The sequence below is a fragment of the Electrophorus electricus genome, chromosome 13 (genome assembly GCF_013358815.1).
Source record: "Electrophorus electricus isolate fEleEle1 chromosome 13, fEleEle1.pri, whole genome shotgun sequence".
Lineage (NCBI taxonomy): Eukaryota > Metazoa > Chordata > Actinopteri > Gymnotiformes > Gymnotidae > Electrophorus > Electrophorus electricus.
Window position 1 is genome coordinate 19,907,554 of NC_049547.1, and position 24,508 is coordinate 19,932,061.

Below are 24,508 nucleotides of genomic sequence, written 5' to 3' on the forward strand. Positions count from 1 at the left end.
ATCAATTAGCACTTCAACAAAAGTTTGTTATCTTTAACTTTTTGGACATTTGCTGCACATACGTTAACACATTCTAATTAAGTACATGCATTAACACATTTCATCTGTAGAATTTGGTGCTGTGAAGGCTGACTGTTCTGTCTCGGCTTGTTCTCCAGTGTCACCCAAAGCGCTTGTGAGCTGCAAGAAAGGCATCTTAATGATCAGGCCTCACATCGAGGTTAGCGCACAGTAATTATAGCTGGGACACATTCTGAGGCCGACATTGAGTGGTCTAGTAACAAGACTAGCCAAGTAAATAAACAAACAAACAGACTAGTAAACAACTCAGATGCACTCTCAGGTCAATGTATGTCATCATGTTAGAATAGAATGACTTTGGTTAGGATAATAGACACAGATGCGCACACGCACACACACACACATACAAGACACACAGAGACACACAGCTGCAGTGACAAAGATAAACCTGTTTATATCTGTTATCCATGTTTATGCCAGTATAGCAACAACAACTAGACTCCACTGTTACATTTTCAATGTCCCAATTTTCTGGACCACAAATACACATACACACCTGACATAAAATCTCAGCCATGATTATTGTATTAAATATGATTCCCTTGTTGTTTCTCTCAGCTTGGCATGAGCTCTCTTTAGGAGACATGTGAGTTCTCTTTAGGAGCTCTGAGACATGTGAGTTCTCTTTAAGTGCTCTGAAACGCTTGAGTTCTCTTTAAGTGTTCTGAAACGCTTGAGTTCTCTTTAAGTGCTCTGAGATGCGTGAGTTCTCTTTAAGTGTTCTGAAACGCTTGAGTTCTCTTTAAGTGCTCTGAGATGCGTGAGTTCTCTTTAGGAGCTCTGAGACGTGAGTTCTCTTTAAGTGTTCTGAAACGCTTGAGTTCTCTTTAAGTGCTCTGAGATGCGCGAGTTCTCTTTAGGAGCTCTGAGACGTGAGTTCTCTTTAAGTGTTCTGAAACGCTTGAGTTCTCTTTAAGTGCTCTGAGATGCGTGAGTTCTCTTTAAGTGTTCTGAAACGCTTGAGTTCTCTTTAAGTGTTCTGAAACGCTTGAGTTCTCTTTAAGTGCTCTGAGACGCGTGAGTTCTCTTTAGGAGCTCTGAGACGTGAGCTCTCTTTAAGTGTTCTGAAACGCGTGAGTTCTCTTTAGGAGCTCTGAGACGCGTGAGTTCTCTTTAGGAGCTCTGAGAGGTGATTTCTCTTTAAGTGTTCTGAAACGCTTGAGTTCTCTTTAAGTGCTCTGAAATGCGTGAGTTCTCTTTAGGAGCTCTGAGACATGAGTTCTCTTTAAGTGTTCTGAAACGCTTGAGTTCTCTTTAAGTGCTCTGAGATGCGTGAGTTCTCTTTAGGAGCTCTGAGACGTGAGTTTTCTAAGTGTTCTGAAACGCGTGAGTTCTCTTTAGAAGCTCTGAGATGCGTGAGTTCTCTTTAAGTGTTCTGAAACGCTTGAGTTCTCTTTAAGTGTTCTGAAACGCTTGAGTTCTCTTTAAGTGCTCTGAGATGCGCGAGTTCTCTTTAGGAGCTCTGAGACGTGAGTTCTCTTTAAGTGTTCTGAAACGCTTGAGTTCTCTTTAAGTGCTCTGAGATGCGTGAGTTCTCTTTAGGAGCTCTGAGACGTGAGTTCTCTAAGTGTTCTGAAATGCGTGAGTTCTCTAAGAGCTCTGAAACGCTTGAGTTCTCTTTAAGTGTTCTGAGACGTGTGAGTTCTCTTTATGTGTTGTGAAACGCTTGAGTTCTCTTTAAGTGCTCTGAGATGCGTGAGTTCTCTTTAAGTGTTCTGAAACGCTTGAGTTCTCTTTAAGTGCTCTGAGACGCGCGAGTTCTCTTTAGGAGCTCTGAGACGTGAGTTCTCTTTAAGTGTTCTGAAACGCTTGAGTTCTCTTTAAGTGTTCTGAGATGCGTGAGTTCTCTTTAAGTGTTCTGAAATGCTTGAGTTCTCTTTAGGAGCTCTGAGACGTGAGTTCTCTTTAAGTGTTCTGAAATGCTTGAGTTCTCTTTAGGAGCTCTGAGACGTGAGTTCTCTTTAAGTGTTCTGAAACGCTTGAGTTCTCTTTAAGTGCTCTGAGATGCGTGAGTTCTCTTTAAGTGTTCTGAAACGCTTGAGTTCTCTTTAAGTGCTCTGAGATGCGTGAGTTCTCTTTAAGTGTTCTGAAACGCTTGAGTTCTCTAAGTGCTCTGAGACGCGCGAGTTCTCTTTAGGAGCTCTGAGACGTGAGTTCTCTTTAAGTGTTCTGAAACGCTTGAGCTCTCTTTAAGTGTTCTGAGATGCGTGAGTTCTCTTTAAGTGTTCTGAAATGCTTGAGTTCTCTTTAGGAGCTCTGAGACGTGAGTTCTCTTTAAGTGTTCTGAAATGCTTGAGTTCTCTTTAGGAGCTCTGAGACGTGAGTTCTCTTCAAGTGTTCTGAAACGCTTGAGTTCTCTTTAAGTGCTCTGAGATGCGTGAGTTCTCTTTAAGTGTTCTGAAACGCTTGAGTTCTCTTTAAGTGCTCTGAGATGCGTGAGTTCTCTTTAAGTGTTCTGAAACGCTTGAGTTCTCTTTAAGTGCTCTGAGACGCGTGAGTTCTCTTTAGGAGCTCTGAGACGTGAGTTCTCTTTAAGTGTTCTGAAACGCTTGAGTTCTCTTTAAGTGTTCTGAGATGCGTGAGTTCTCTTTAAGTGTTCTGAAATGCTTGAGTTCTCTTTAGGAGCTCTGAGACGTGAGTTCTCTTTAAGTGTTCTGAAATGCTTGAGTTCTCTTTAAGTGCTCTGAGATGCGTGAGTTCTCTTTAAGTGTTCTGAAACGCTTGAGTTCTCTAAGTGCTCGGAGACGCGTGAGTTCTCTTTAAGTGTTCTGAAACGCATGAGTTCTCTTTAAGTGCTCTGAGACGCGTGAGTTCTCTTTAAGTGCTCTGAGACGCGTGAGTTCTCTTTAGGAGCTCTGAGACGTGAGCTCTCTTTAAGTGTTCTGAAACGCTTGAGTTCTCTTTAAGTGTTCTGAAACGCGTGAGTTCTCTTTAAGTGTTCTGAGACGCGGGTTCTCTTTAAGAGCTCTGAGACGCGGGTTCTCTTTAAGTGCTCTGGGCTGCCACATTCTGTATCACTTCTGACCTCTGTGTTCTTTGCACACATGTGCATTATATCACTGTTTGACATCATATGACCTAGTTTATATTTCAACCTACATAAACAAGACAGAGAGGAAAAATAAGGCCTCCCACACAATGATGATGACCTGTGAAACTCGGCAGGGCATCTGTTCTGAGGGTTCATTTCAGGACAACAGCAACAGCAGCAAAACAGCAACAGCTGTGCTAAATAAAGACTTTGTGATGGGAGCCCAGAGAAAGACACATTTGCAATATTGCAATATTTACAACATTCCTTAATATAGTCGTGCCAATACAGCTTACGGAACTGAATTGATAGAGAGACAGAAAGAGACAGTGGCAGAGAGTGAAAGAGTAGAGAGGGATAAAGTCATGTATTTTATGTAATTTTAACCTGCTTTTGCTAAACCTTAATGTCAAAATGTCAGCCAAAATCAAAATGTATTTACATAGCGCTTTCTACAACAGATGTGGTCACAAAGCAGCTTTACAAAGGTCCGAGTCCAAGTCCCCAGTGAGCGAGCCAAGGGCGAGTACGTAGTCTTTCTTATTTAACTTCACTTTTTAAACTGCTTTGGTCAAGCTTTTCTTCTAACAGTCTTTAAAAAGAAGAAACACAGAGAGAGAGAGATTGAGAGACGTGTAACGAAGAGTGAGAGGTGAGACAGAGACAGGAAGAGAGGAACGAGTCACACGGAGAGAGGACGAGAGGTGTGAAGGGATTAAGCAATAGAATTCCTGCTTCCATAGGTCACAGTTCATTTCCCCACCGTCCCATGTTTGGGAGCTGCATTCATGTTGTTGTCGGGCTGTCATGGCAACAGTAACTATGCGCACACATCTGTTTACAGAATGTTTAGGATATCACAAAAGTGGGAGGGGCAAGCAAACAATGCTCACATTCCAAATTATGTGAGTGTCCCAGTGTTCAAGATTTTTATATATATATATATATGTTTAGCTGGCTATGGTGTTGTGTATGAAAAGCTGATTATAACTGAGTTACAGTACATGGTTACAGTACATGGACAGGAATGTGTGTGTGTGTTATCTATGTAATGCCATATGCGCATGACGTGTGTGTTTCAGTATATTTCAGCAGCTCACATGGATTTTTTTTTTTTTTTTAAGAAAAAGTGCAAAGCTGACCTCAGCGGCACAGAAAGCGCCAGCCTCTTTCCGAGAGCGTTGGCACGTTCCCGCAAGCTGCGCTGGTGGTTACAGAAGGTCTGACCTCCTTCGCTACCCCCTTCTGTTTCTGTCGTTGCTTTCTTTGATCTTCCTTCTCTCTCTTCCATTTTTCTGATCTGTTTATCATCGGCCCATTTAAACGCAGCCCATGGGTCTGAGTCCAGGAGGGCGGGGCATAACCACAGAGTCCCGGCGTTCCTCCCCCGTTCACTGCCATTCACTGACCCTGACCCGATATAAGGACAAGCACCCTTTCGATTTAGGACCCATCAGCAAAATAATAGGCAAGGTTACTGGTGGTTGTCCTCTAAGTAGCTGTGGTCAGTCAGTCTGTCTGGCTCTCTCTCTCTCCCGCATGGTGGTGAGAGGCTTGGGCCGTTTGAGAGGCTTGTGAAGTACACGCAGACCCCTCCCTGAGTACTAACGGGATAATAACAGAACAAAGACTTGAGGTCAAGAACAAGGGCACATGTGCTTGGTTGTGAGTCTGATTGGTTCCAATTTTTTATCGTCGCCAGTAATTTTGTCATTGTGCGAGCCTGCAGCGGCTCAGGGCCCACCTGTCGACTCTTTCACTGAAAACACACACGCGAAGAACTTGCGCTAATACTCCAAGTGAAACTCCAACCCAGAATGAAAGCCAGGCAGAATTCATGAAATGATGTGCTTGGGCCGCAAGCTTTTTTGCAGTTATTAGCATTTTTTGTGTCAAAAGGTTTTTCATGCATTGAAAGGGTGACATTTACATCAGCCCACTGCCTCTGTCAGTCATTACTGTGGATGTGCTGAATGAAGTATGCTAGCAAGAGAAATTCAACCAAAGGGGAATACAGGACAGTGGTTATCTGCCGGTACAACTGCTCTCTTTGTAGTACCACATCACAAACACTGAGGCCTTGTTAAAAAATCATTTATTACACAGAAAAATACATGTATAATTGGCGATCTTTAAGAACACGAGTCTGTGTGTCTGGCTCCATAACTATAACTAAATATTCCGTGAAAAGGGTGATTGTGTGCAAATAATTTTGCTGATACCGGTGACTAGCTGCAGGCTGAAACCCAGAGCTAATCCTTGTGCCCTGGTCTGACAAACTGCAAATTTCTGCTAAACTTGATTTGTTCTTGCTTCTTAACAACGTTCCAAACAGTTGATTTCCGAGACACCTGATATCGTAGCTGTGTAACAAACGATACTGGTGTTGAGAACTCTGTTTGACCGGTGTCTAATTTATTCTGATTTGTGAGACTCCTGCCAAGCATGGACACTCCTGTGCTCATGCCGTAGGGGGACACTAGTAGACCTGTCGACGTGTAGATCTTCTGTGAGATCGAATGATGCACCGACACACAGCTGGCCAGGAAATGAGCAGCCAACAGCTGACTTTAGGTCAAACGTCAAAGGGAGGACTATGAATTAAAAGGTTTACTGCACAGTGCACCAGGTGTGCACACCCATAATCCCTGCACAGTGCACCAGCTGTGCACACCCATAATCCCTGCACAGTGCACCAGGTGTGCACACCCATAATCCCTGCACAGTGCACCAGGTGTGCACACCCATAATCCCTGCACAGTGCCCCAGGTGTGCACACCCATAATCCCTGCACAGTGCCCCAGGTGTGCACACCCATAATCCCTGCACAGTGCCCCAGGTGTGCACACCCATAATCCCTGCACAGTGCCCCAGGTGTGCACACCCTTAATCCCTGCACAGTGCCCCAGGTGTACATACCCATAATCCCTGCACAGTGCACCAAGTGTATTTACCCTTAATCTCTGCACAGTGCCCCAGATGTACATAACCTTAATCCCTGCACTGTGCCCCAGGTGTACATACCCTTAATCCCTGCAAAGTGCACCAGGTTTACATACCCTTAAACTAAAACAGATGCTTTAACATCACAGTAAAGTACACTGTGCTGGAGCATAGAGCCAAAACAACAAATATTGTCATTGTCCAAATACTTACGGACTGCTGTTCACTGATGATTTGATGTTTTGTTCATTTGTTGCATTATATATCAAAATGCTTAGAGCAAATGAAGGTGGAGGGATTTTTCGATTAGCCAATTAACTTGAGGCAAAAAACAAGACTATCCAATAGGAGAAGACAGAGGAGTGATTACTATTGCACAGTCAAAACAGATCAATAAGGCAACAGAGATCAGCTCTTTGAGGGATGTGATCTTAACCCAGAACAGGAGAACAGGGCCTCCAATCCATAAATTACCTTGTGTTCCTAAACATGCTGATGTAAATCAGATTCATCACCCTCTCATCACTGAACTTAGACACAAACACTGATCAAAGATCAACTTTACTATGATAAATTATTTGTGAATACTGATCTATAAGCTGCATTGGAGGCACAGTGAAAAAGCCACATATCACAGACCTAAGTAAGGGGGAAATCAATAAACCTCAAGTGAGCGATACAAGTGAGCGACACAAGGATGGAGGTACAGACTTTCACCGCATATGTAGTGCACTATCTGTCAGAGTCATTTCAGGACAGCCTCTCTCTCAAACCACAAACGGAAGGTTCTTACACCTGAGCTCACAGGCAACACGTCCCTGTGCAGATCTGTTGATGAAAGCCTTTCCCAGAATTTCACTACAACATAACATTGGTTACCAGAACAATAAGGAATATTTATTTATTATTTATTTTTCCTCTCTCTCTCTCAAACACACACACACACACACACACACACCCTTCTTGTGAGACATGTACAGTACTGATTCTAGCTGCTGCTAAAGGGCACACCCCTCTGAGTATCAGAATGTCTTTTCTTTAAGACTATCCATCCCCACTCATTCTATATAATTGCAGGTTTGGCTTGGGACATCTACCCATCATGTAAACTTGAAAATACATGAACTCCTCTTAAAAATGAGATGTAAAACCACACACAAATTCAGTGAAAGTTCATATTCTGGTTAGTATGGCTAAAAAAAGCACCCCCTTTGGCCAGCATGAAGAGATGCAGGAGAAGGCAACAGGTTCCCTCATTGAGACAAAAAGCATTATTAACTAATTCACAGGCGTAAGTCAACAGAGGAGACACGCGCGCGCACACACAAGAACTCAGAGGCAAATACATCCATCCATCCATCCATCCATCCATCCACATACACTGTCTAGAAGCTGGAACAACAAAGTGTTAAAATTGTCAGATGCAAATGCTTGGCAAAAGTTCCAAGGGGACTTCCAACAAGTAGATAATCTAAAGAAAAGTAAAAACGACACCTATACAGACGCATCCACGCTAAGGTTTTCTAAGAGTGAGTTTCCAGAAGGTTCCAAAAGGTTCAAGACGCTCCGAAGCAACGTTCCAACTGTTGATTCCATGAGACAGTTCTGAGATATGAGACAGGAGCACGATGTGAGCCTCACAAATAGGGTTCCTACTTCCTGTGGTAATGGGAATAAATTCTAGTGTTTTAGGAGAGACCACAGTCCACGTTATCCTGGAAGGATCCACAGGCATAGATGCAACACATACATTAAATATAGCAATTAGTACCAATCGATACCAATGTTTAAATCAATACCAATCAATGTTTAAATGGGATTAAAAGAGTGACACACTCTTCTGAAGTTGTGCTGGTTGCATGCTGCTGATGAGAGAAAAAGGTCTCGGTGCTGATAGATTCCCTGAGGTTATTGGCTGTGGTCCTTAGGACAAAGGACCTGATTGGCTACTCGGGCTTTAGTTGGTGGCTCAAAACTCTCCACATCAGCAGGGTTTAGAGATGTACACCCAGCCTCTAGACAGAGAGAGAGAGAGGCCTCCTCTTTTCCATGAATCCTGGGACTCGCCTGACGGCCCTCCGGAAGTCTAAAGCACCTTCCCAGGCCAAGATCCCTTCACATCCTCATCTTGAGGATGACTGTGGCCAAGATGAGGAAGAAAGTGTTCCAGCCAAGAGTGATGGCAAAGCCCCGCCACACCATCATGCGTGACAGACCCCACCCTGCAAAGGAAGACTATGGTCAGTCATGGGGCTAGGACATTGGGAAGACACACCTCCCTCCAGCTGGGTCAGGGCTAGGCAGGTCTTATCCACAAAGGCCAGGTGTGATTCCAACCAATCAGGAGCGACACTTAGCACCATTACTCAGCTGGTTGAAGGCTGAAAAAGTGATTAAGTGGCATCGGGTGGGATTTTGGGGGTTAGACTGAAGCCCAGAACCACTGGACACGCCTACACTGGACACCCGTAACCAGAGTGACACGCCTACACTGGACACCCGTAACCAGAGTGATACACCTACAGTAGACCCACTTAATCAGAGTGACACACCTTTGACATTTAATAGCCTTTTCTCATGTATTTAATTCACTGGTTTTGGTAGCCATAGTCAGGTGATGTTCTGTCCATAAAGCAGCTTCCATGCACGTAGAGGAGAAGGGAGAGGTTGGGAAGCGTTCAAGGGTGTTTAATCTGAGCTGCACAGCTAGGCTCTGTGAATAATTAAGAAAGGGACGACCGACAGTGGAAAGAGAGGGAGGGAGGGAGGGAGAGTGAGAGACAGAGAGAAAGAAAGGGCAGGAGATGGACAGACAGAGAGGGGAGGTGTGTGTGTGTGTGTGTGTGTGTGTGTGGTTGCTAGTAGGAGTGTAAGGTGTCCCTGTTGTCTGCTGCAACATGAGATCATACTGGAACACATGGGAGGCAGGAGGCTCACTACAATGTGTGCGTGTGTTTACTTTGTTGACTAATGGTGTGTGTGTGTGTGTAAGTATAAGATTACCACTAAACATGATGCAGGAAGAGCGTGTGTGTGGGAATGTGTGTGTGTGATTTACCTCGGTACATAATGCATCGCAGGGACTCAGACGCATAGGTCTGAGGCAGCACCAGACTCAGGTAACGCAGGGGATATGGTATACACTCCACCGGCCAGATAACACCTACACAAGAAAGCGCGAGAAATAGAGAGGGCAAAAAATACCAGATAAAACGATAGAAATGCACATACTGTTGGGCCTGTGTGTGTGTGTGTGTGTGTGTGTGTGTGTGTGTGTGTGTGTGTGTGTGTGTGTGTACACGTTTACAATAAAGGAGGTCTGAACCCCAGGGATAACCTCCTCTTCGAGCTCTCAGTAATCCGTTAAGTACTGTCCTATTAACAACCCCCCCCCCCCCGTGAACATTCTCTCTTTCCCTCTCTCCCTTCCTCTCTCTCTCTCTCTCTGTCTCTCCACCCTCCATGTGTCACTATCTGTACTTCCTCCAGTCCAGTGCCTGGACACGCCTGGCTCATTCTGTCACAGCGGGCATTAAAGCTACGGAACTTTTTTTTGATATCAGCAGTTGGCGGGAGAAATACGGCTCGCGAGTTGGAGCACTCTCTTAATCAAAGGCACGGGAAATTATGAGACACACCGCTGATAATGAGATTGGGGTAGAAGATGCCCAGGGCCGCCTGATTCGCTGACTGCTCGTCGTCGATGGCAGAGGAGATGACCAATCCGAAGGAGATTCCGGTCACGCCCTGCAGCACAATCAGGGTGACAACCAAGGCCAGGGATCCTTCATTAGGAATCTGAGAGAGAGAGAGAGAGAGAGAGAGAGAGAGAGAGAGAGAGAGAGAGAGAGAGAGAGAGAGAGAGAGAGAGAGAGAGAGAGAGGCTCTTAGCTACAGCATGTACTGAATGCATGTTTATAAGTATGACGATATAGATGTGCTCCCTGGGAATGAAGCCCATGTTGTTACTCGAACCCTTGACCGTGATGTTCCAGGCCGTTTGGCAAAGGATTCTGGAACTCCGACTGGGCGAGTCTAAAGGTGTGGCAGACACCTGTGGTTCTGGATGGCCGCTTGTCCGATCAGGATGCAGATGTGGGGAAATGGCACTTACGCAACGCTTTCAAACAGGCACGCACGCGCACGTACCTTGAACACAAGCAGGATAAATGAAAGCAGCAGAGTGATCTGGACACTGATGACTAACAGCTGAGAGAAGAGATGAGCCAGCATGGTCTCCAGTGAGCTCACTCCTACAGAGGAAGAAGTTCAGACAGAACACGGGCTGACTTTAACGCATGGGAACACGCACCCTCTAGTGGCAGTTATAAGCAAGTCATTCGGTCAACACAATCCGCACCATATCCAACCAGCGCGTTTAGTCCCTTTTCAACGAGAAGCGGACGTGGTGTGCTCGGTGTGTGCTGTGCTAATACGAGGGGATACTTGAAATGACATCAAACCCCACCAGCAATTCTGCAAAGAAGCGTGGGAAATCTGGGCAGTTCCGTGTTGGGTCGGTTGGAGGTGGTTCGGGGGGGGGGCATAGCAGGCAGGCCAATCGGGGACTCAAGCGGAGGAGGAAGCGAGACTCAGGACCTCACCTGCCACCCGGCACCTGTCCATTAGCCCTTCCTTCCTCTCCAGGACGAAGGAGAGCGCAGTGAGTCCCACAGCCAGGTAGAAGGTGATGCTGCGGGAGAGCGGCACAGACAGGGACGCAGAGTTAGTGTGTGTGTGTGTGTGTGTGTGTGAGAGAGAGAACAAGATCTCAGCCATTTTAATGGTTTGGCAACATAGCGCATTAAGCCCATTACAAAAAAAACCCTCAGATGTTTGCAGTAAACACAGAAGGCCTCAAGCATATCTTGTACCAGACATCTGACACACACACACACACACACACACACAATTCACTTCTTTCAGATTATATTCGCCAGGATAATTAACACGCATGAATAAACATGACAGTAAGCTTGGGAGCTCAGCCAGCTGTGCCAACGTTCACTCCGTGTGAGATTCTACCTCAGAACTGCCCCAGGAGTCACAAACGTAGTGAAGTCCGTGTTCTGACTGCCGTATATGGGCTCCTCAAACTAACCCAGAACATGATGGTCACGGATGCAGAGAGAGAGAGAGAGAGAGAGAGAGAGAGAGAAATAGCATGCAGAGTAGAAGAAAGAAAAGTATTTGTGATGAAAAAATGCATCACAGACACAGTCAATCAAATCTCTAAACATGCAATGTAGCGTTGAGAAATGTCATGCCCTCCATCGAACACTATGCAGGACAGCAGGACAGAGAAGTGACTCAGTGTTACCTTAACGGGGACAGAGACCAGGTAGGCCAGACTACCCATTTTATTTTCAATGAAGGCCTAAAACACATACACAAGCAAACACACACATGTACAGGCACACACACACACCAATAAAATAGAATCAATTATATGACAATACAGCTAACAGCCAGGTAGTGTATGCCATTCATACTTTACCTGAAATGCTTCATGAAGTTTCTTTTGTAGCATGATTGCTATTTGCTGATCTAAAAACAAAACACACACAATGCTGACTTAATTACAAATACCTTTTTGTTCATATCAGTGTTGAGCTGCAATGCTGTACTTGGTGTAGCTAAACAGCGCCCTCTATTGGCAACTCGAGTCCAAGCAGGCAATGAGATAAATCCATGCGACTCACTGGTCAAGTCCAGCCACACGTGCACAGACCCGCCCTCGACCACCTCTCTGGAGACTCTGGGCTGCAACATTCTGTCAATGCAGAACCAAAAATAATCCCATTTAACACCCTGTGTGTTTGTGTGTGTGTGTGTGTGTGTGTGTGTGGTTCACTCCACGCTCTGGGCAGGTGCACCATGCCGTCATAGAGTCCGTCTCACTCTTTTACACAGACACTCTATACTGGTGTGATTTTTCAGGTTAACTATTCATTTAATTCTGGAATTGTTTTTGTTAAATGTCAATATATAATTATTTATTTTTCATCTTTTTAAATATCATTTTCGTAGGAGCAAGAGACACAAAGAAACAAGACCGACCTTCCTTTTCTGACTATCGCAGACTTGAAACTATGCAGCCTTTACTAAGCTCTCTCTCTCTCTCTCTCTCTTCCTTCCTCTCTCTCTTTCTCTCATCATCTGTCTGTTTACACGTTTAGCGTTTGTGTGGATCCTGAATAGCTCTTGTGCATGCAGACTGTGATGTATTAACAGGGGAAATAACACGTTTCACGTGACCGCGTGCGTTTCTGCCAGTGCCTGCAACATCGTGCATTTGAGTCGACGTCTGACATCACAGTCGCATGTTGACCAAGTTTCTTAAACGCTGCTGGCAGCACTCGCAGTTTTTGCTCCGACTTTAGATTGAGATGCGCTTTGCGTCTCAGGACTTTGAGATTTCTGTAGAAATACCTGACAGCGTTGGTCTCCTACAGTTCTCACGCTGGAGACGAGGGCTCATATCACGCCTCCTATAGTCTCACACTGGAGACAAGGACTCACGTGAAACCTAACACACTGCTGATTTCTCAGGAGACGGGGACTCGTGTGAGACCTAAACCATTGTTTACGAGGGTGAGCTCGGGACATCCACACAGCTTGGGCGTCTTCATGATCTAAAACTCATTGGTTCAGTGAACCGAATCAAATCAAACTGAATCAAATCAAATCAAACTGAATTGATACAAATCAAACTGAATCAGATCAAATCAAAGTGAACGGAATCAAATGAAACTGAATCAAATCAAACCAAATTAAATGAAACCGAATCAAATAAAATCAAACTGAATCAAATCAGCTTCCAGGCTCATTGGGAGTCCCAGTTCACCTCTTGGTCAGGAAGCTGGTGAAGTTCTGGCCAAACTCCAGGACTCCCCAGTACTCTCCGTTACGGATACCTTCCATAGCCTGGGAATGAGAGAGGCTCACCTGCAAGGACGAACAATAAATGAATCATCAATATGTCCTTTTTTTTTAACCGTAACCCACGAAAGAGAACAGCTTCGTGATATGCACAGCTCAACTGTAATGTTGTTTTTGAGCACAATCAGAAAAGATACATTTTTGATAAAACACAAGTATACTAACCATGTGCTATTATTTACTGACCAATATCAATAATCAACCAAAAGCTGATCAATAATCACTAATAAGCACTGCAACGCCACAGTGAAGGCTGGTCCTATTTATCTCAATGCCATGACAAACCCGAACAGTATAACTGAATATGCAATGAGTCTCCTTCATCGCGTGCGGTTATGAACCACAGTCTTGGTTCTTCTGCGCTGCGCTGCGTTGTGGTTCCGTATCCAGTCCAGAATGCAGCTGCATTCGTGAAACTGTGTTCTGTATTTGCTTTTAGAGCTGCAGGAGCCAGGAAGAGAGATGTGGGAGAACCCGAACGTCGGTAATGAGATGTTTTCTTGGTGAACTCACAAGCGTGAGAATGACCATGGAAACACATTTGAATGAAATATGGTCACATGTGTTAATGAATATGTTTCGTGGCAGTGTAGCTTTGGAACAAAACTGTCAGCTGGTTAATAGTAAACAGAATATTAAATACTGATATTATTACCAACTGCCAAAATAAGAGACCTGCAAGAAAATGGTGGATACAAATGATGGAAAAATAACTAATACTCTAAAAAACTACAATACTGTATTTTCTTTTTTCATTGTTACAACTATTGTAACATTATTAATACACTGCAGTATCGGTATTCAAAATAGCGCATGTCATGATCCTATATGTTTACGGTATTTGTGGGTAGCATGGGCATGACATGAATAAGTTCTTGTTTCCTTTTTACCTTCTGAACATGGTTATAGTTTCTCTCATCTTCTACCCTTTCACACACAGAGCAACCAACCTAACAATAAGTAACATAAAAACAGAGCTGCAACAAATCTGAAAATGTTTATATAAATGAAATAAAACTTTAATGATTAAATCGTACGATATCGTGATGCGGCTCCGGTTCTGATGTCTCGTGCGGCCCCGAGCAAGGCCCTGGTTACCTGGTGGACACTTGCGTTGTCGAGGAGAGAGAGAAGTGTGCGACTGAAGGAGCTGGAACTGCTCTCGTTATTAACCACTGCCACCTCGATCCCCCTCGGCTCTCCGCCAATGCACAGACACATCAGGCAGATCTGAATCATGGGCAGCAGGAACTGGAAACAGAGGGAGCTATGGAGGAGAGAGAGAGAGAGAGAGAGAGAGAGAGAGAGAGAGAGAGAGAGAGAGAGAGAGAGAAGGGGCGTGTAACCAAGAAAGGACTTTTCGTGCCAAATGGCGCAATTTTTTAAAATTTGATAACTGATGTTTAAACACCGATTACCCGGGATTTCTCTTCATTCTCACCAACGTTTTGATCGTCAGGGCAACAATATTCCGCCATTTTGGAATGACATGTCGTACTTTCACCTTCCAGTCAGCTGTATACACACACACACACACACACGTAGGGCTGGTCTAATTTAGATGCTTCATTTATTTAAGCATTCCCCATGTGCATGCAGTACCTTTTGGTGTGTTTACGCCTGCAGCCTGGGGGCTTTTCCCCAGAATGGGCGCTCTGCTTTCGTCCTCTGGCCCGCCCGGAGTCGGGCTGTTCACCTGGGCAGGACCCTGGGCGCTGGCCTCGGGCCCTGTTTGGTCAGAGTCCTCACAAAGCTGCAGAAAGGCACTCTCCAGTGTCTGATATGAACACACACACACACACACACACACACACACACACACACGTTTCATTCAGATTCATTTAGATTCTTTAATGACCAGACAAGTAACTTTTTATTTATTTATTTGGCTCTCTGAAAGGTGCATGTGCATACTTGTGTGTTTATATGTATGGATGCCTGTTTGTGTGTTTGTATATGTCTCAGTGTATGTGTGTGTGTGTGTGTGTGTGTGTGTGTGTGTGTGTGTGTGTGAGTGTATGTGTGTGTGTGTGTGTGTGTATGTGTGTGTGTGTGAGAGAGAGGATGAACTTACTGCTGCATTGTGCTGCTTCATCACTGCCTCAGGTTTACCTTCATATAAGAGTCTTCCGTTCCTCATTAACCCCACCTGTAGAGCCCAGCGGGAGTTCTTTCTGACACTCTTGACACTCTTTCACACTCTGAGTCAGGTGTAGAAATGTTTGTAAAAACCAAAGCATTTACATGTGTTTGACCGTCTACATAGACCCTCTGCACTGACCCTTCACATGGGCCCGCTACACAGATCACTCTACAAGAACAACTCTACATGCGGCACTCTACACGGACCACTTAACATGGACCCTCTAAACATGTGAAGTTACTGTTTCCGTGCTCATAAGATTAATCCAAGACAGTAGATGTCTGATGTCTTTGATACAAGTGTGTGTGTGTGTGTGTGTGTGTGCCACTGCTGCTTACAAAGGTCCTATAGATGTGAGCAACTCGGGAGCAAAAGGGAAGAAAGGTGAAGCTGGGAGGTTATCGTCCTTTAGGGCGGAGTGCTGGAAGTGTTACGGCAGGGCTGATGGTTGTTGTGCCTAGGAATGTCCAGAGGAGGGTGGAAACGAGCAGTTTCACAGTGTAAACACCGCGAACAGCGTAATACGCGTCACAACAACTCCGGACAAAGTCATCTGCCGCCTCTCCAGTGGTGATCCGGATCCAGGAGCTCGGCTTAGTCTTCCCGAATGGCTTTGACATAAGGCAGGACAACAGGGATTTTAAACCGCGGAAGACCGGGAACGATGCTGAGTAAGAATGGGAATAACGGGAAGAGTCCGGGTGGGAAAGCTGATCTAAATGAAACAATGAAGCTATACACACCAATAAATGCATGCTATATACTACTGCACAGTGCGGAGGTATTTGTGTGTGTGTGTGTGTGTGTGTGTGTCTATATATGTCTATATATATATATATATATATAGATAAAATGTGTGTGGGGGTGTATATTTGCACGTGCAAGTGTGGTTGTATACATTAGTGTGCTTGTGCTTGTGTGTGTGGTATATCCCGTATGCGTGGCAGCACTCAACAAAGTGCATATGACAGAAATCCTTAACACAGTAAATCTATCGATCATTTAAGGTGTTACGTCACATCCCAAAGAATTATTTACACATGACGAAGCCGATCTAGCATCACGGCCTAGTGCCATTTACTCTGCTCTCAAACACACTGTAATGTTTGTGCTGATTATTACATTAATACACTCGACTTAACCGCTGAGTCTTCTAAGTAACAGTTAAATGGACGTTAACTGTACACGTCCATATCTACACCAGCGTAAACTATTACCACGGGCAAAAATATAGCTGTTCCACCATGTGCTTTGAGCACTACAGAGAATAACGTATCTGGAACACAAAGGGGGGGGTGGGCCGTTGTTATTGTAATTAAAGGTGTAAAATCAGGAACGTGAGACTGCACACGCCGTTTTGTAGCGGGTCCGCCTGCCTTGGGCCGTGAGATTCCAATGACTGGAGTTTCCCAGACGGCTGAAGGCTCAGTGGGTTTAACCATTGGGCTTCTCTCCGAAGCCTAACAAAGACTCTTGTGTGTGCTTTGGTAAATGGGACAAAGGTCAATTCCCAATAAGCATAAAACATCTACTCCATGCGCACACACATGCATGCACATACACCACCAATTACACACACACACACACACACACACACACACACACACACACACACACACACACACACGTACGTTTAGGCTCCTATGTAAGGCAAAGTGTGTGACCGAGACACCCAGGTCTTTGACACAGAAAGATTAAACAATAAAACGCTTTGTCCTTTTGTTCTACGACAAAATGCTTTGTGGCAGAACGTTCAATGCTGAATTTCTACATTGGGTTACATGGTTCACTACTGTTTGGCCGCAGTACTGCAGTTCCCATGGTGCTAGTCCCATGTGGTTTTTTTGGTGCTCTTGTTTGCTTTTAGGCTCTGCCCTGTCTGGCGTTTCATACATATCTCCGCCCTCCATCGTATGCACCTGTCTCATTTCCCCTAATCGAGCCGCGCGTCTGTATCTGCGGTTGGTAACAATGCTGCCTCCCTTGTGGGGGACCAGGGTTCAATCCCAGTCTGGGGAAAGTGTGCCATGCTATGCCGATATACGTTCTGAGACATGGACCATCTGTAGCCATGATTGAAAACTGTAAGTCACTCTGGATAAGAATACTATAAAATGTAATGCGAAATCTCTCATCTTCCTGTTGTATGTGGTCATTCATTACCTACCCATCGAGTTACAGTCTCTCTGTGTACTGCCTGTTTTCACTGGGTTTTGTGCTATTATGGTTTCTGGTTGTGCATCTGTGAATCCAGGCTTTAAAACCAAGGACTGTTATAAGAACTATGAATATGGAACTGGCCTCAACAAACACTGTGTCCCAACTCAACACAGAGACCCTCTGCTCCACTGGGTGTGGTGTTCCAACTCAGCACACTTCAGCTAATCAGATACTTACCAAGTCTTTCCTGAGTTTAAATCAGACGCTCAACCTAATTAGCATTAAATACAAATTTGAATTAACCAGCATTAATTAGCTACACCGGGTGTAGAATTGAGCCTTGGAAGTCCTTAGAGTGAGCTGTGGTTGGCCCCATTACTGGTTACAGCAAGATTAGCGCATTTGTGACTACGAGCGTGTCTTACCGTGTGCGCCTGTCTGGCTTCCTCTATGTAATGGGTAGTGATGATGACCGACACCTCCCCTCCTCTTACGATGTCCACGAGGTGCTGCCAAATCCTATTTGTACAGAACACAGTGGAGAAGACCACAGGACACGGTCTGAGTTACAGCCACACAGCGGAGACGACCACAGGACACGGTCTGAGTTACAGCCACACAGCGGAGACGACCACAGGACACGGTCTGAGTTACAGCCACACAGCGGAGACGACCACAGGACACGGTCTGAGTTACAGCCACACAGCGGAGAAGACCACAGGACACGATATGAGTTACAGCCACACAGCGGAGAAGACCACAGGACACGATATGAGTTACAGCCACACAGCGGAGACGACCACAGGACACGGTCTGAGTTACAGCCACACAGCGGAGAAGACCACAGGACACGATATGAGTTACAGCCACACAGCGGAGATGACCACAGGACACGGTCTGAGTTACAGCCACACAGCGGAGAAGACCACAGGACACGATATGAGTTACAGCCACACAGCGGAGAAGACCACAGGACACGATATGAGTTACAGCCACACAGCGGAGACGACCACAGGACACGGTCTGAGTTACAGCCACACAGCGGAGACGACCACAGGACACGGTCTGAGTTACAGCCACACAGCGGAGACGACCACAGGACACGGTCTGAGTTACAGCCACACAGCGGAGACGACCACAGGACACGATATGAGTTACAGCCACACAGCGGAGACGACCACAGGACACGGTCTGAGTTACAGCCACACAGCGGAGACGACCACAGGACACGGTCTGAGTTACAGCCACACAGCGGAGAAGACCACAGGACACGATATGAGTTACAGCCACACAGCGGAGAAGACCACAGGACACGATATGAGTTACAGCCACACAGCGGAGACGACCACAGGACACGGTCTGAGTTACAGCCACACAGCGGAGAAGACCACAGGACACGATATGAGTTACAGCCACACAGCGGAGATGACCACAGGACACGGTCTGAGTTACAGCCACACAGCGGAGAAGACCACAGGACACGATATGAGTTACAGCCACACAGCGGAGAAGACCACAGGACACGATATGAGTTACAGCCACACAGCGGAGACGACCACAGGACACGGTCTGAGTTACAGCCACACAGCGGAGACGACCACAGGACACGATATGAGTTACAGCCACACAGCGGAGACGACCACAGGACACGGTCTGAGTTACAGCCACACAGCGGAGACGACCACAGGACACGGTCTGAGTTACAGCCACACAGCGGAGACGACCACAGGACACGATATGAGTTACAGCCACACAGCGGAGACGACCACAGGACACGGTCTGAGTTACAGCCACACAGCGGAGACGACCACAGGACACGATATGAGTTACAGCCACACAGCGGAGACGACCACAGGACACGGTCTGAGTTACAGCCACACAGCGGAGACGACCACAGGACACGGTCTGAGTTACAGCCACACAGCGGAGACGACCACAGGACACGGTCTGAGTTACAGCCACACAGCGGAGACGACCACAGGACACGGTCTGAGTTACAGCCACACAGCGGAGACGACCACAGGACACGGTCTGAGTTACAGCCACACAGCGGAGACGACCACAGGACACGGTCTGAGTTACAGCCACACAGCGGAGACGACCACAGGACACGGTCTGAGTTACAGCCACACAGCGGAGACGACCACAGGACACGGTCTGAGTTACAGCCACACAGCGGAGACGACCACAGATAGAACAGCACCAATGTTACAAAGAATAACTGTTTAAGACACAGTTCATTGTCCTTTGCCTGAGAAGAAGTAGTGAAGTAGACGTAGTTAAGTGTGGCAGGTTGTTATGGCATTTGATATTAATATAGTTCAAGGCTGCATAGATGTGTGTATGCGTGCATGTACTCAACAAGATCCAGTTATACCAGTGACAATGCAGTTAAACCAGTAGTTTCCAGCTCCAGGCCTTGAGGGCCTGGGTCCCGCACAGTTCAGTGTTTTTCTTGTTCAAGAACTCATCGGTTGATTGACAGGCATGAATTTGGACAACGTGTGGCAGGGTGGAGCAAAGTGAAACAGGGAGGGGTCAGGTTTGGTCAGTGCATTGGAGTGTATGTGGTGGTAAACACAGACAGGATTAGCACCACATTTTGTGACATGATTGCAAAGTTCACGCAGTTCTCTCTCTCTCTCTCTCGCTCTCGCACACTCTCTCGCTCTCGCACACTCTCTCGCTCTCGCACACTCCGACAGACAAACGCAGACCAGTCCTGCAGGCACTGAAGGTGTGTGGTTCAACAAGTGAGAAGTCTGAGATGAGGGGTAACCTGAGCGAGGGATTGACAGATGGATAGAGGGGTGAATAGAGGATAAAAGGATGGAGAGATGAAGAGCAAGTGCCTACTTGGCTCGGAGAACAGGGTCCACTCCTACGGTGGGTTCGTCGAGGATGAGGAGCTGAGGGTTCTGAAGAAGAGCAGCACCGAGGGAAACACGACGCCGCTGACCTCCACTGCAAAAAAGAACCAATGACAGGTATCAGCCAATTACCAACCAGTTACCAAGAAAAACCAAGCAATTATCAAACAATTACCAACCAGTTACCAAGAAAAACCAAGCAATTATCAACCAATTATCAACCAGTTACCAATACAAAAAGACACAATTATCCACCAATTACCAACCAGTTACCAGTAAACACCAACCAATTACCAACCAGTTACCAATAAAAACCAACCAATTATCAACAAATTACCAACCAGTTACCAGTATTATCTACCAGTTACTTAATATCAGCCAAGTACCATTAAAAAAACAAATGACCCTTGTCCTCAGAATAACCTGCTTGCTCCTAGGATCCCAGATTCCACCCGCCGGGGAGAGAGAACCAGACGGATGAGGTCCACAGGGCAAGCCACTCTGTCTCCGTGGAGGGAGGTTCGCATACCAAACATACCATAGCTCCAGCGCACACACTCTGCTTAGCTCTGCTAACACACATACCCGCGCTTGAACGCATGTATGCACGCGCTCACACGCAAGCCATGAGGCATCAGCCAATCAAAATTAACTCTTTGGACTGCTTTTGGATTACGTTTGGTCCCACATTACTACACGAGGCTTCCCACGGAATATTCCTACAATGCATTTAAGCCTCAACTTACAAACTTTTTACGATGAATGGAGATGCAGCTTTGTAACAGTTGTTACTGTTTGTAACAGTAATTAAACTTTATAGAAACTCTATAGTTCCAATTCCAGTGTAACCCTGGTGCTTAGTTGCTACAGAAGCCCTGGTTGACTGGGAAAGACATGTCACATGTGCTGTGCAGGTGCAACAGCTGCAGTATCTTAGTCTCTGCATCCTTCAGAATTCCTAGTCGAGGTTCTTCTATGCTCTCCAGGAACCTGTCCGAACAGAACTGGTTCAGATTCAGATCCAGCTCATTCGTACCTGAGGTTCCTGACCAGGCTTTTCTTCTGAGGCAGGTCCAGGAAGTTGATGAGGAAGTCCATTCGGGCCTGGGTTTCAATGGAGGATAGACCATGAACGCGACCGTAGAACCAGAGTGTCTCGCTGATGGTGAACTCGTTGTACAGGGCGATGTCCTTCACAAACAGGAGTAGATGCAGTTAACGCGTGCGTCACTTTTTGTTGCACAGCTGAAATTCAAAAGCTTTTCAGAAGAACGTCGCAATCAAATAGAGAGGGAGAGAAGGAGAGAGAGAGAGTCTGAAGGAGAGAGCTAGAGAGATAGACAGAGGGAGGAAAGGAAGACATCCTCACCTGCGGCATGTATCCCACCATCCTCCCTGGGACCTCATGTCCCGGGAACGCCGGGGGCTTCCCCAGCACGCTAATATGACCTCGTGAGATCTTCAGAGTTCCCACGATGCACTTCAGCAGGGTGGTCTTCCCACACCCACTTGGTCCCAGCAAACCATAGCTGAGAAGAACAGGAAGGGAGAAGGTGGAGGTAAATATGTTCAGAAACCAGAAGATCCCTAAATAAAACCACACTTTTCACCCCATAAATACTACTATTTATGAGTGAAGTAAGGTTGATTAAATGATTGTGTGCGCACTGAAGCCCATCCAGATTACAGGAGTGCTATTTCACTGAGGCACACAGCTTGTAAACAGCAGATAGCAGATGACTGATATAGACTCAGATAAACATCGCCACCAGGATGGATTTCAATGGCAGAAAGCTCTGTCGTGCCAAACGGCACTGGCATCTTGGGTTGACTACAATCAATTATTTCACCTACTTTCTCAAGACTGTAATCTAAACTGGACGATGGGGTTATATAAATTTGCATGGTTTTAAATCATGGTGACCCCTCCCCCAACAAAAACCCCCACAAAAACATAGTAATACATAATACATAATTAGCATCAGCCGATCAACTGCAAACAATAACAACAACAACAATAATTCAGTGCTGAAATGCTCCACACTCCAGTGACGTGCTGTTCATCACTGTGTGTGTATACTGGAGCAATTTTCTGATGTGGTGTTAATCAGTCTTTGTGTGTGTGTGTGTGTGTGTGTGTGTGTGTGTGTGTGTGTGTGTGTGTGTACTGAAGGGATACAGGAGCTCACAGCGACAATAAATAAGACAGTGCTTTGTCGAGAGCTTCAGTCCTGAATGGAACTCCGAGAGGATTGCCACAGCTGTTACAGCTGGGCTTGTGCGTGCATTAGTGTGTTTGAATTAGAGCACATCTGAGTGTATTTTTTGTGTTATTCCCATGCTAGCTGAGGGAGAAGCATTTGTGTGTGTCTATGTGGGCATGTATGAGTGTGTGTTCAGGTCTGCATGTGGTTGTGTGTGCGTGTGCCTGCAAGTGTGACTGAGTGTGTGCGTGCATGTGCGCATTCGTGTACAAGCGTGTGTTTGCATGCTGGACTCACATCTGGCCCTGTGGAACAGACAGGTTGAGGTCAGTGAGGACTCTGAGCTTTCCGTAGGAGCGACACACATCCCGACAGAGGATAGCAGCATTGTAGCTCTCCACACACAAGCACACATCCACGGCAGCCTTCATCATTCCACCCTCTTCTGTCCACACACACACACACACACACACACACACACACACACACACACACACACACACACACACACACAGAGAAGGAGATGGAGTGAAGGAGGGAGAGAGAAAAGATAGAGTGGAAAAAGTATAAGACAAAAAAAGTAAACAAACAATCATGGTGAGACCAGTCTGCTTAGGTGCTTAGATAGTCAGTGACATTCAAAGAGAATCTGATCACATGACACTGTCCATAACATTGAAGGCCAGGTTCAGAAATTGATAAATGATCGTTTCACCTCAACAACTGCCAAAAAAAAAAGTCTGTTCCCTTATGATCACAGAACTGCCATCGTTACCGGCTCGTTCTGCTGTGACCTGATTGAACGTGATTGGTCTGCTGCCTTCGCAGCCATCCGTGATTGGTGACGAGGAACAAACGATGAAAGCAGCCGGGTCGCGCTCACTCAGGAACTGGGTCACCGAGGCCGTGAACCATTCCTGCTTTTTCTAACCACTGTTCTCAGCCTGAGTGCTCTTAACTCTCACAACCTTCACTTCACAGATTAAAAGCGCCCAGTGGTCTCTCAGGAACGTTTACTTTTTAAAATGATTTATTCATTTATTTATCTATTATTTTAGTTTGGCTTTTTATCTGGTTGAGGGGTACAGAATGCAATATATATATATATATATATATATATATATATATATATATATATATATATATATATATATATAAACTTATGTCATTCTCGTGTTAGTTCATATATATCACATCGCCTATATATTTGATCATATCATGTATTTCTTGAGTAATAAATAAGCCGAATACATTGTTGGATCGAGCCGACAGGAACCTACCAAGGCGACACCATCTCCGAGGCTGAGAAACGGAGAATCATGTGAAAAATCACCTGAACAGAAGAGTCGGTCAGGCTGAATTGGCTAGCTCTGTAGCTGCGGCTGCAGCTGTTCGGCGATGTACAGGGGAAACATCACATTGCACCGCAGTCACTGGACAAATGTTCCGCAAGGCGTTGATGGCACACCATATTACGGTAACATTCCGAAAGTACAACAAATGCAACCTGCTGATGGCGGCGAAAACGCACTAAACAGCACGAAAATAGCACGAAAACGCTCGTGTACCTGCAGGAGCGCGCGGTTGTCTTAACAAAATGACGCCCGATTAAAAAAAAAAAAAGAAAGAAAAGAAAAAGAGATTGATAAATTTTAAAAATAAATAAATAAATGAATGAATGAATGAATGAACGAGTTGTCCCAGCTGTCCCAGAACGTCCGGAGCGGACGGTGCGTCGCGACTGGGATGCCGCACGCCGCCTGCAGAGAGACGCGGCGTCGCTGCAAGCTGCACGTTTGAAAGCGCTGCGTCACGAGAGCTTGCCAGCCCACTCGCCGCCCTCCGCAGGTCACGCGTGATTTCCAAAACCGGCCATCGCGGCGGTTTGGTCGTCGACGGGAAACGAGCGTCGCAGACCGTCCTGGGACGTCTCGACCTGTCTCAGCATGATCGCGTTAAGTCTTTCGTCTCCGAGCCTGCTGACCGCCTCTCATTTTCTCCAAAACCGAGAACAGCGGGACCCTCGCTGGGTTTTTCGGTGACTCGTCTGTGCGCAACAGCTACTGCAGCAGATCACGGCGAGTTCTGCGGAAATGCGCGTCTGTTGCACCAGTGCGTGGACATCCAGTGTACA

General features: G+C 46.0%; 1 protein-coding gene across 4 annotated transcripts; it reads right to left on the bottom strand.

Annotated features, from left to right (window-relative positions):
- Positions 1-5,244: 5,244 nt before the first annotated feature.
- abch1 (ATP-binding cassette, sub-family H, member 1) lies at positions 5,245-24,120 on the bottom strand. Of its 4 annotated transcripts, XM_035533154.1 has the most exons (21): positions 23,943-24,120; positions 23,708-23,807; positions 22,672-22,819; positions 21,540-21,699; positions 21,207-21,361; positions 20,157-20,264; positions 17,726-17,819; positions 15,072-15,146; positions 14,600-14,774; positions 14,416-14,512; positions 14,096-14,264; positions 12,903-13,003; positions 11,758-11,828; positions 11,553-11,602; positions 11,376-11,432; positions 11,081-11,151; positions 10,660-10,748; positions 10,205-10,308; positions 9,694-9,853; positions 9,114-9,218; positions 5,245-8,277 (listed from the first exon to the last, which is right to left on the bottom strand). In XM_035533154.1, the coding sequence occupies exons 3-21, from the start codon at positions 22,806-22,808 to the stop codon at positions 8,171-8,173; spliced, it is 2,085 nt and encodes a 694-aa protein (XP_035389047.1). In that variant the 5' UTR covers positions 22,809-22,819; positions 23,708-23,807; positions 23,943-24,120; the 3' UTR covers positions 5,245-8,170. The 4 variants fall into 4 exon arrangements, with proteins under 4 accessions (XP_035389047.1, XP_035389045.1, XP_035389044.1 ...); XM_035533152.1 differs by having other exon boundaries at positions 22,672-22,816; positions 23,708-24,120; XM_035533151.1 differs by having other exon boundaries at positions 23,708-24,120.
- Positions 24,121-24,508: the final 388 nt, after the last annotated feature.